Source organism: Scophthalmus maximus, chromosome 13 (genome assembly GCF_022379125.1).
Source record: "Scophthalmus maximus strain ysfricsl-2021 chromosome 13, ASM2237912v1, whole genome shotgun sequence".
NCBI lineage: Eukaryota > Metazoa > Chordata > Actinopteri > Pleuronectiformes > Scophthalmidae > Scophthalmus > Scophthalmus maximus.
The window spans coordinates 11,862,249-11,874,846 of record NC_061527.1 but is presented as its reverse complement, the minus strand read 5'-3'; the positions used below and the strand labels follow the sequence as shown (position 1 = coordinate 11,874,846).

Here is a 12,598-nt window from a genome sequence, read left to right as displayed (position 1 = left end):
AAAATTGCAGTGACAATAACTTCAATCACCATACAGGCAATTGTAGCTGATAAGAGAATCAGATGGAAGGAGACCATAGATGTATTTATTCAGAAAACTCTCACTCAAATACTGTGGAAATGTCTGGCTCATTGCTCATTAACTGTCTCTTTAGGCTTTTAAGCTTTGCAGACCTTTTACATACACAAAAATGTTTTGGGACATATTAGAGGAAAGGGAAAAACTAAAGAGGCATAATATTTCTCCTTTAATATGAAAGTAAAAAAAGTAACCGGGGAAGTGTATGAGTCAGTAAAGTGTTTAAATCACATTCCACTTCATATATTAAAATTAAATAAGAGAAGGAAGGGGGGCAATAATGTCTGAGGAAGAATGGACAACAGTATTGAGGTATCAATGGAAGTGTACCTACTCAAAGAAAGGGAGGGAGTTTGTAAAAACCTTATCAGGTTTAAATATCAAATATCAATAGGGTCAGACAGAGAGTATGAGCTTGTGGTTCAGAGTAGGCCAAAATGTGAGCAATTGGAAACAGATTTTGAAATAATAATCATAGCAGTTAAGTTACCAAACAAAGTTCAGCAAAAGTTTATCCATTTTTATATTCCAAGACCATGTTTCGGTAGAAAAAAGCTCCAGGGCCCAGTTCTTCAAAATGTTTTAATCTGGATCAAAATTAACCAGATTTGGAAATCCTATGTTTTGCCAATTAAGGATCATGTAATCCCTCTTACTTTTGTCACTTTTTTCAAAGCAACATCGGATTGGATCACCCTGATCCAGATACAAGGTTTTCAAGATTACCAAATCGGGAATACCAGTGCTTTCAATGGAACTGCATTTCACACCAAAGAGTAGGTAGAGGCAACAGGTAGAATAGAGAGTGGAGTCACTCAAAGTGCATTATTTATTTTATTTTTTTTAAATCCGACCCCTCATCTGACCCACAACAAATAAATAAATAAAACAAATAACTTTTTCAAAAACATTATGGATATTTTGACCATGTGTTTCCAATTCAAATTTCAAATTTACAGTAGTTGAAAAAATATGAATATTAAGAGTTATTCTTCCTTTGTAGAGACACCAAAAGTTTGAAGCTGTACTATTAATAGGTTGATCTGAATTATGGCTTTTGTTTTGCTGTAGTTGTGTGAGAGTGCCAAACGAATCCGTTTGTGAACTTTGGGTTTCTCATTTAAGAAGTTCAGAATGAGGAACTGACTGGATATGCAACCAGGGATGAAATTGTTTGAATATGTTTTTGACTAATTAGTTTTTGATAAATTAGAGTTAAAATTGTAGAATTTTTGTTTGATATTGACAGCTATTTGGGGGTTTATTTTAGAGGAACAAAATTATCTTATTTAACCTTACTGTACCGACAAGACAAATTTCTACTTTATCTATTTTATCACTGTAATGTTTGAAAAATCGGGTACAAAGTATAAATACAATTTTGTTCCTGATATCCAGTTTGAATTCACCCTTCTGTTGGACAGAAATGCAGAATTTTTTAAATCAAAGTTATCCCACCAAAAAGTTTTTTGAGCTATGCATACTTAAGGTTTGATCCAGATTAAAAACAACATTGGATTAAGTTATCTAATCCAAATTTAGAATCCGTATTTAGTTTTTAACAACCCATTTTCAAGATTTGATCCAATTCATTATCCAAAATCCATTCAGATTACTTCTGAACAATCAGGCCCAGGTTTTGATTGGAACGATTTGGTATCGTGGGTCACACAGTGTAGAGAAGACCACTGGTGGCAAGAGATAGATACCCCACGTTCTTATAATCCATTACTGAAAAACATTAAAACAGGGCTGCCAAACACATTTGTGCAATGAATTTCGGAAGCACACACACACTCACACTTCTGTGAGGAGACATGTTCTCAGGAGTCCCACCACATGGGCACAGATTAAATATGATGTAGTTTAAAAAATGTTAATTGCACCAAAATGTGATTATAGACCATGTGAAGAACAATATATCCATTAAAACTTAAAGCAATTGAAGGTATTAAACAGGTGTTTAGCTCTCTACTAGCAGCAGACATTATTGTTCCATGTGAAACATCACCAGTGTGCACACCAATATTTCCCGTTATAAAGATCAGATCATAGATGCTGGCAAGGCAGAGAAATTGAGATTGGTACAAGACCTGCTTGAAGTAAATGCTGCAGCACATGCTTATGCAATCTTGCGCTCTTTAATGCAGCTTTAAAAGAAATCCTGGAAAGTTTGCTTTATCAGGTGGGAGTGCACTCCTTCAGAACATTGATGATTTACCACCTTCAAAACAGGTCTGTGAGACACACTAATTGTTGCATATCGTTGCAACATTTCACATAGCAGTCATTAAGCTAGTCCGAGCAAATGACAATGGACACACCAGCAGGTAACCTTTTTGGGTCATGTGATCACAACAGCGGGCAAATTCCCTCTCACCCAAATGTATTGCTGCCATTCAAATCCTAATTCATTTGTTTCTTAGGTATGACATGTTTCTGGAGACAGTGGATACAAAATGAAGCAAAAAATGAAGCTCCTCTGTAAAGTATAGTGCGTGGTGTATAAACAGTACTTGGACTAAAGCAGAAAAAGCTTTTTTTTGTCTTAAAGATTGGCCTACAGCTGCTTGATTAGCCATATGTTAGAAAATAGCTTTGGGAAAGGCAAAGTAGACCATCAGTCCAGAATCGTACTATTGACATGTTATATCTGCTTTGTTTTTTGTCTTTGTTAAACATAAAATTTGTTAACTTTACACTCCAAAATGGGCTAACTGGATGTTGGCTTTATCTTAATTTTCTTCTTCATTCTTCATTAATTATCGAAATAATCCTGACTTTGTGAATCTGTATAGTAAATGACCAAAGAAAGGGATTCACTGTTCTCGAGCTCCTGTTTAATCCTATGAAGACACATTCAGGCTGTGTATTCATGACTTCATAGTTGTGAAACTACACCCCCAAAGATTGCAAGTCATTGAAGTGGTGTTTTCATTGACTGAGACTGTAAGATTTTGGTATAGCTGGTGATTGTTTTTAAGTTTTTTTAGTGCTGAGGCATTGATGAGCTTTCTTCTTCAAATTTTGGGGGAGAGGAAGGTTTGATATGTAGACTATTGTATTTGTATAAAGCATTCATAATTGGAATAAATCTCGGAAAACAAGTGTTTTGGATTCTGCCATTTATTTAATCTTACAGTTCAAGAATACTAAAATAAAAATGTATATTCCAGAAGGCAATGAGATTAAGCGCACTGAGCGGTGCAGTGACAGGCGAGGTGAGCTTCTGCTGTTTCCTCTAGGTCGACGCTCTTCTGATAGATGCTGTTCAGACCATCAGCTTGGTTCAGGTTGGAATCTGCAACAGTGGAGAGTCAAACAGTTAGGCTCAAGGTAGTTGTGCTATTAATCAGTTTTGTGAACCTGCTTGTAGACTCACCAGCAGAGACGCAGTGGAAGCCAACATTGACAGTGGTGGTCCTCACTGGCATGCAGCCAGGCAGACAGCGCAGGACAGGCTCCACAGAGTAGCATTTGGACTCCTGACCATGTACGACAATCTGCTTCTCCAGCTTCACAGATTCAAGCTTCATGTAACACTCTGGAATGAGTTGAATATGTTTACCTATAACAGTCCTTTACTGAAACCAATTTCTGATATTCATTGATTCTGCACAGTCACCCCCCCCCCCCCCCCATTAAAAGAAACAGTTAAGTAAAACTGGTTTAGAGTATTCTAAGAGAAAAAAAAGAAATTGGTAGTGTACAGTAAGTATTACCAGAGGCATCACGACAGCTCTTTCCAGACATAACCCAGGAATGAGCATAACTGGCAGCATTCTTGGTCAAGCGCTCGTTGGGTGTGCGGTACTCTTGTCTGATTTCCCCGTCGGCCCTTCCGCACAGTCCACAAGTCTGTCCTCTCATCCAGTCCACAACTTTGACCTGAAGACAAATAACCAGTTCAGATTTTTGGAACTACACTTAAACTGCCGCATCACCACTATGTACATTAACAAAAGTATAAATCATATAAGCCAGTTTTTTTGGTCTCACCTTCAGTGAGTTCAGGTTCAGGAAGACCTCCTGAAGACCATGGTTGGGAGCATGGAGAGCAATGCCATCTTCCTTAAGTCTGATCTGAATATTGCCTAAAATAAATGCAAATCAGATTTTTTTTTAAACAAACTGAATATTTTTTAACATGACAGTTCAATTTAATTTAATAAAAAACCAACCTGCGGGATGTTGATAAGGCAGGTCGCTGATGGGGATTTCTACTCCATTAACCTTCACCATGATAGTGTTGTCCTTTGGATACATGTCGACATCACTGTTGAAAAGCACTTGGATTAGGCATGTAATATGTTGTAGTAGTTTTCTGAATTGCCACATTTAGAATTGTGTCTTTGATTTGGACAACCCCCATAATTTAGATAGAAACACTGGTTGCTCATACATGTTTGCAATCTTCACATTGATCTGGTTCTGTTCCTGTGTTTGGTCCCTCTTCAGCAGAACTATGAATTTGAGTTCTGGGGTGCAATCCTGAGCCAAAACCTGGTGGCAAGAGTGGGGCATCTGGTTCTTGTATTTCTTGTTGTTGAATGTGATCAATGTGTCTTTGATCATGGTGCACTCAGCTGGAGTGGAAAGAAAAGATTAAGTTAGCAATGGACAGATCAGTCTGAATATTCAGCTATTGTGGTCTGTTTGATGTGCTCACCTGCATGAGCCTTGGTGACCATGTACATGATCCTGTCAGCCAAGTTGTCCTGGTATGCTTCCAGCTCAGCAGCAGTGTTTCCAAATGGCAGAGAAACAGGGATACCCATTCCAAGTTTGTAAATGGCCCTCTGTAGAGAGTACATATACAATTTGAGTGACAAGGTGAAACATGTTCTGTGTATTAGTTATAATAGGCAATAAAGCCATACCTTTGGTGTCTTCAGCTCAACATTCAGACTTGTCTCAGAAGCAACAGCCACAGTCAGTTTGAGCTGGTTACGGACATTCTTGACCTTTGCCAGGCTTAATCCGTATTCCCGAGCAATACGGGAAATGTACTCAGAGAGTCTAAACAGACATAAAGGTTAAGGTTATTCTAAACATTTTTTAAATATCTCTTCAGGATTCCAGAAGATTCCTGATAAAGATCTATGACCAAAATGCTGCATTTTCATTAAACTTGGCACTTGAGTTGTATAGGGGTTCAATATATATTAAAATGTATATTATTTGGTGACATTACTCCTTTGCATAGCGCTGCATGCTCCTTGGAAGTTTGTCCCAGGTCAGCTTCAGGCGGAATGATGGCTTTTTGCCCACAAGACCAGTTTCAGCTGTGATCTCGGTCTGGTATTGCTTGCATTCAATTCCCCAGGCAATCTTGGCCTAAGAAAAAATTATCAGAGTTAAATTTCAAGCATAACAAAAATGTTGATCAACTATTTCCAACTAAATTCATGTCTTTGTTTTTTTTTTACCATCAGTTTGTGGTAGCTCAGCATCACACCATCAGCACATATTCTAAAGTGGTCGTTCTCAGCTAGGTTGGCAAAAATGACCTGCAGTCTGGCAGTGGCTTTGTCAAAGTAAGCTGCAATCTGGTATCCCTGAACCTTGTGGTCAGCTCTCACAGCACGTATGAGAACAGTCACAGCGGGAGTAACAGTGTTAGCGAGGTATTTGGCCTGAAAGTGCAGAATAGAGATAGAAGTCAATGAAAGTTTTGACCCCCCACCTCCTCCCACCAAATACCTGAGACTGTAAATGGCTTGCTATGATGACATACCTTATTGTAAATAGCTTCAAAGCTGTAGGCACTGCTCTTGCTGTTGGCACGGGGTGTCGAGACGGCATGCTGTAGACAAATAAATCACATTTAGTCTGCTCAAACACTGTGTATGGTGAGGCTGTGTCATGCACCATACATCACACATCTGATAATTACCTGGTGGACATGGTTCTTGGTAAACTTCATCTTATACAGTTCTTGCTGCAATAGGAAAAACAATTGATTAATTCCTGCACATTGTTTTTGACTCTACTTTTTTCACATATCAGAGTTGTATTTCACCTTGGACAGGGCGCTGGACCTTGAGGAGCTGGAGCTGGAGCTGCTAGAGCGGCTGCTGGACTGGAGCGATGAACGGCTGCTCGAAGCGCTGCTGGAGGAGCTGCTGGAGCGGTAGCTTGGTCTCTTTGGTGTCTTGGTGATGGGGGCATTAACATCAACCATTTTGCTCTGGCGGCGAGAAGAGGAGCTGGAGGAAGATTTGGATGATACAGAGGTTGAACGGGAGCTGCTGGAGGAAGAGCTGCGAGAGCTGCTGGAGCTGGAGGACGATGCAGTTCTGTTCTTTAGACCAGGCACCAAGATTTTCTTAAGTTTCATCAAGACATTCTTGTCCTCAAGAATTTCCTCTTCCTCGCTCAGATTTATCACTTTGATGATCTTTTCTGCTGCTTTATCTCCAACATGAACCTCGATTTCAATCTTCTCGATGACTGGTCCAGCAGCTGCAATCAAATAAATAAAATGTCCTTACTAATAGTATTTCTTTTTATATATTTTTAGCAGTAATTTATTGTCATCCATTTCACTTGCCTGGAGACACCTCAACCAAGATAGCATGTTTTCCAATCATGGCATAGAGTGGACAGTCTCTGATGAAGGCAGCATTGCGAGATTCAATCTCAGTGCATGCCTTTACTCCAAAGGTTTCAATTACAGCACACATTTTCTTCTCAAAGGCCTTGGGCAATTTCAGTTTGTTGACAATTTTTCTTGGCAGGTCGGAAAGGATTTCAGATGATGCTGACTGTAAAACCAAAACAAACATCACAACATTATTTTGGAAAGGTGAAGGATTTTGTGTTGGAAAGCACTGTCAATGAATCAAACTCACCATGTCATCAGCCAGTGAGGATGCAAGGTTTGAGGAGAGGGCCTCTCTGGACAGCTGTACTTGAGCTTGAGCTGGAATCATTGGTGTGATTTTGGCAGCGGTGAGGTCTTCCACATTTCTTGCAACAGCAAAAGTCTCAACACTGTTGGAGAACGGGAAAAAAGTTTAAACCGTTTTAAGATAACAACACCTTAAAACTGGGTGATACATTTTGCTTGGTGAGAAGGTAAAGTACATTGCAGATGCGATCTTGTCGATGCCCTGAACAGGCAGGACCTGAAGCTTGAAGTTGCCCTTGACCATGTCAATTCTTGCTTCCATCTTTGCAGGAACAATTGTGTGAACTCTGGCTCTTGACAGCAGGGCAGCTTGGATAAGAGCAGTATTCACACCCATAACTGCATAAGTGTGCATGGAAACGCTGCAAGGGACAGAATGATACATTTTTTTCAGTTAGACAAGATGAGACAGATGAGAAAAAAGAAGATGAAAAAAAATGAAGTGCAACCAGTTTACCTTGGAGCAATTGCAGCCCTGATGTTGATGTCAGACTTCAGGAGCTGGGCACCATGGAAATTCGCAGGCAGGGGTGGTGTTACAGTAGCTTGGACTATTGGAAACAAGGGATCGGTGTGAATCAATATCATATTTTTAGAGTCATATCAATTAAGTTACACCCATGGTAATTACATTCAACAGATGCAGCAGCCACAGCAGCAGTATAGAAACTCAGCTCCATTGGCAGACCAATAGCGGTGGGAATGATGCGACGGACCTCAGCAACAAGCATTGGTTTAGCAAAATGCAGTGCAACGCCAGACAGCACGGCATCCAAAGCCTTCCTGCCATAAGCGTGAAGTGCAGGTCCGGTTGCCAGCTGTAAACACAAAAAAACCTCATGAGAAATCAGGTTTTCAGTCCAAAGCAAAGTTGTTACTTTTTACAGTGTGTACACATTTAAGATGCTGTACCTCAATAATCTGGTCAACAATAGCTTTGTCAATGTTGGCAAAGGCAATTTCCTGTCCAAAGAATTTGACAAACACAGAGGCCAGGGGCTGGCTAGAAGGATGAGCCCTCCAATCAGAAAGCTATGGGGGAAACAAAGCAGTAAATCAATCATTGAAGCTTTTACGAACATAAAAAGCTTGATTTTCCTTAAATAGAGGTAGTTTTAGCACTGGGATGATCCCTTGAACATACAGCCTTTATAACTTGTTTCATCTTGGTGAGCCTGTCAGCATTGTCAGACTGCGGGACTTTCAGAAGTGCCTCCTGGAGTCCCTCAGTTCTTACTCCAACCTAAAAAAAGGAAAAAATATCATTTGATGTATTTGAAGTATTTTTAAGAATGATCACTGAAATATAACTATATTGTAAAGCTAATATACTGTATAAATAGTTAGATTAGGTAAACACTTAATAAACACTTGATATAAATATCAATCTCAATAGCTAGCTACATTTCCCTCTTTTTGTTGTAATGTTTTGACACTGTGCAAGGTCCATATAAATAGGAGTTGCACACTTGATATACACTATATCATTAAAAAATGTGATGCTTGTTCCCAAAAAATGAATTCACCACGATATTATTTTATTATGCTATAAAAGACACAATTGTCATACCTCAAGAACATCCGCATAAGCTCCAGCCAGGTAGGTGCGAGCTTTGGCTACAATGGCTCTTGGCAAAACAGTTGCAGCATCGTTAACATAGAAGGCAGTGGCAGCAGCACCCATCATCCAGGGGTCTTTAAGGAAAAGACAAGAACCCATCACAACACATATCATAACCCGAAAATTGGGATGCTACATTATTCATCCGTTATCCTCTTACTGTGATAAGCATCCAAATAGAGAGCTCTGCTGAAGCGGTAGTTTAGTCTGTCAAATTTGGGGCTGAGGATCTTCACAGCAACATTGCAGGCTGCAGCACTGAAAGTGGAACATTAAAATATGTGAGATTGTCGGTGCTAACATGTTTACACTAAACAAAGATATTGGAAACATGAATATTATTGAGGTTCTTACACAGGTGCAAGGTCAGGGGCGGTGTTCCTCGTCATGGCCTTCATGTAAGAGTAAACAAGGCTAGCGACTTGCAGATTTGTTTCTTTCAAGAGGGCATCAGCAAGAGTGGTCACCAGACCCATGGGCGGCTTGGTCTCAAACAACACAATAGCAGCAACCATACGGAGCTCTGGGTGGAGAGCCTTATCCATGAACAGCTGGATGGCAATTTCTTGGATCTAATTGACAAAGATGGATCTTTTTTTTAAACTGCAAATAACAAGGGAATGTATTCACTATTAGTAATGGAAGGAGACAGAAAATCTTGTCTCACCATCTTGGGCTCTCTCTTTGCAATGTTCCTCAGGGCCAGAACACCATCAATGTGAACTCTGAGTGGCAGATTAGCAGCAGCACTTCCAAAGCCAGGCAGGAACTTCATGATTGGTTTAAGGCTAGCAGGATGTCCAGCATTACCCAGAACTTTAAAAGTGACACTGAGCTCCTCAATTCTACCTTTGGCAAAAGCGTTAGCAGCAAGTTCATGGATGGGCTGTAGGAGGAACAGATATCAGCATTCATGTCACTGATGTTTTAACTAAATTTTTGTTAAATCAAAGGGGGGCAAGCGATACATACCCTCACAAGCTCAGCTGGGCAAGTTGGATTCTCTGCACAATACTTGGCAACCAGAGTGCCATAGCCCAGCAAGACGATCTCGCGCAAGACTGGGTTTTCTTGGATGTTGTGGTTCATAACCAGGCCCTGTGGAGTTGTGAAAAATAAATGTTTACATTCATGTTCTCACATCATCAAAAACACACAAGGCCACTTTTAACTGTGACTTGCCTCAACAAGCTCGATGGCTTCCAGGTCGGCTAACCCTAATCCTAACCCTAACCCTCATGTTCTCACATCATCAAAAACACACAAGGCCAATTTTAACTGTGACTTGCCTCAACAAGCTTGATGGCTTCCAGGTCGGCTGTCACCATGTGCACAGATGCCAGCAGAGCTTCAGCAGCTTCCGGAATAGTCAGCTCACCAACCAGGAACTTCTCCTTGATGAACTTCAGTGCAACATGAGTACCAATGGCAGGAACAGCATTCAGGATCCAGTGCCTAAGAAAGAGAGACGTTGTATTATTATATTATTGATTAAATTTGTGCTTAATGGCTCTTAATGAAAGTTACCTATAATCGGGTTTAGCTTTGAACTGAATCCAGAGAGCCTCAATAGTCTCAAATCTGGCCACACGCAGCAGCTGGATGAGCTCAATAAACTTCAGAGGGGCATCTTCGTGGACCTTGGCCACATTGAAGGTCACCAAGTGGTTCAGAATCTCAACAATCTAACAGAAAATTAAAGGTTTCCTGTATTATAGTATGCCGCTATAGGATGGTTTCAACACAAAAATCATGTTAAAGATGAAGAGTTGTCTGAAGTACCTGAGCTTCAGCATTGCTGATCCTCAGAAGCTGAATGGGTGTCTGGAGAAGCTCGCTGCCAAACTCATACTGCAGGGATCCACGGTAAAGATATTCAGCTGTGATGGGCACCACTGGGGCCTTCTCAATCTCCAGGAAGGTGAGGATTTGCCTATGAATTAACATATGCACTCAGTTAATCTGCATTGGGGCATTTTTTGCTTTGAATAGTGGTTGCAATACTCCTTTTAATTTAAAAAAAACATACTTAGCCTCCATCTGGGCAGCACCATTCAAGATGTTGAAAAGAGAGAACTGAATCAGCTCTGTTGCAGTTGCCTCCAAGATCAAAGCTCCTGTGGCAGTTGGCTTCATGATGTAGTTAAAGGCAGCGGCTCCCTTCATGGTCTGTCCTCTCTGCATGAACAACCAGACCCACAAAATTTTCACACTTGCACTAGTAGTGCACTGTATCAGAGAGCGAATAGTGTCAGGGAAAATATACTCACAGCCTCACACTCAACGCATCTCTCAGTGTAAGCCAGGCCAATATCCTTCATGATTCTCTCCTGACAATTGTTCAGGTCCTTGGTCTTGCTCAGAAGAATACGATCAGCCTTAACATCCTCACTGATGACGTAATGGGTCTTGCACACACCCTGAGTTCCAGGCTAGATCACAAAAGTCAGATGTTTAAGAGTTTTTTATTATTATTGTGTATTGTGGAGATTTGTGGGTGGAAATCCATGAAAATTTAATAGTTCATACCTCTTGCAGCTCATAGACGTTTTTAGTCTTCTTGATGTTCAGCTGGAAGATATTAAGGATTCCCCTGTAGACATTCAGTACAGTGGTGGAGATGCCGGCCGGTGCAAACAATTTACCGACAACCCCATTAGCATACTCAAACTTGATGGGTGTCAAGAGCTGAGCAGCCAGGGCTGAGGTGAGTTTGGTGGCTGGGATAAAAGCATCTTTGGGCCAGATGCCACTGTACTCAAAGATTTCAGGGTCTACAAGCTGTAAGGGGAGAGGTGACAGTTTGAATGAAATGTGAACATGTCAAGACGAAACTGTCATGTCGTTAATCACTGTAAAATTGTATTAGTACTTGGTAATGTTCTTTACCTTCAGCATGAAGGTGTCAGTGGTGGCTGCATGGATCAAAACTTTGCTCCTGACTTTTACTCCGGCCCTTGCCAGACCCTCCTCAGGTAGGCCACCCAAAACGGTTGCTTCATATTTATACACATAGGTCTTTCCAATTGCAAATTCTGGGGCTGCAATAATATTGAATTATTAACTTTTATACAGTTGAAATTGCCAAGAAAAATATATATATATATATCTGATCAGTCTATTTGTATTTCAGTCAAACTAAAACAATAAGAATTTGCTGTCTTTCAACATTTATACCACAGTTTTGTTAAACTTTTTTTAAAGATATTTTTAAGATGAAGTTAGATATCTTACCCAAGCTGACCTGATGGCCCACTGAAAAGTAAAAATAGAGGGTCATTTTGGTCTTCATAAAGCACAAACACAATATGTTAAAAAGGAGTGAAATGCTAAAGGACAATTGAAAGTTATTAGATAGTTACTAGATTTAGTTTTTAATGTAAGACATACCTGCAAGGGCCACAGCTAGAGCTAGTACAAGCACCCTCATGGCTGATGAATGTGACTGACTGCAACCAGAGGGTTTCTTTTATAGCCATTTTTTATGATGACTTTGTACTCATCAAACAAAAAACATCAAAATACTCCAAAGTTACCATGCCCTGACCATGTAGATTAGACAAACAAAAGGTCACTAATGTCAACAAGATGTTGTAACCCAACACTTGGCTTGCGATTATCTCTCTCTCTCTCTCTCTCTCTCTGACATTGAGCTCATCTTTCACTCTGTGTTTTGATGACTTTTTTTATTTAATGCATTCTTTGATTCTTTGATTTTTTTAGTTTTCTTTTTAAATGCATTTGTAAAAACGACCCTGGTTTTTCTGGTGAATTTTTTAATAAAGTTGTTTTCAAACATCAATATCTGCCTCTGTATGTATATATATATATATTTATATTTATATTTATATATATATATATATATATAAATTCAGCATTCGATTATTCAGTAATCGACCAATGATTTTAACTCACATTGATAACTCTTAGATTCTGAAAACGATATTATGAAATGCTGTTACAGAATGATTTTTTGAAAGTTGCAT

The 12,598-nt window shown here is 39.8% G+C and overlaps 1 protein-coding gene across 1 annotated transcript; it reads right to left on the bottom strand.

The window, feature by feature from the left end:
• Positions 1-3,188: 3,188 nt before the first annotated feature.
• LOC118318644 (vitellogenin-2) lies at positions 3,189-12,200 on the bottom strand. Its single transcript, XM_035648487.2, has 34 exons — positions 12,003-12,200; positions 11,847-11,867; positions 11,502-11,653; positions 11,142-11,393; positions 10,883-11,044; positions 10,642-10,790; positions 10,395-10,545; positions 10,140-10,297; positions 9,902-10,067; positions 9,585-9,710; positions 9,280-9,498; positions 8,967-9,184; positions 8,773-8,870; positions 8,562-8,686; positions 8,136-8,234; positions 7,904-8,023; positions 7,623-7,809; positions 7,449-7,542; positions 7,168-7,353; positions 6,933-7,074; positions 6,632-6,845; positions 6,101-6,543; positions 5,975-6,019; positions 5,816-5,884; positions 5,508-5,714; positions 5,273-5,415; positions 4,959-5,097; positions 4,748-4,877; positions 4,481-4,664; positions 4,260-4,354; positions 4,078-4,172; positions 3,801-3,966; positions 3,461-3,622; positions 3,189-3,379 (listed from the first exon to the last, which is right to left on the bottom strand). Exons 1-34 carry the CDS (start codon positions 12,040-12,042, stop codon positions 3,267-3,269), a joined length of 5,070 nt encoding a protein of 1,689 aa, XP_035504380.1. The 5' UTR covers positions 12,043-12,200; the 3' UTR covers positions 3,189-3,266.
• Positions 12,201-12,598: the final 398 nt, after the last annotated feature.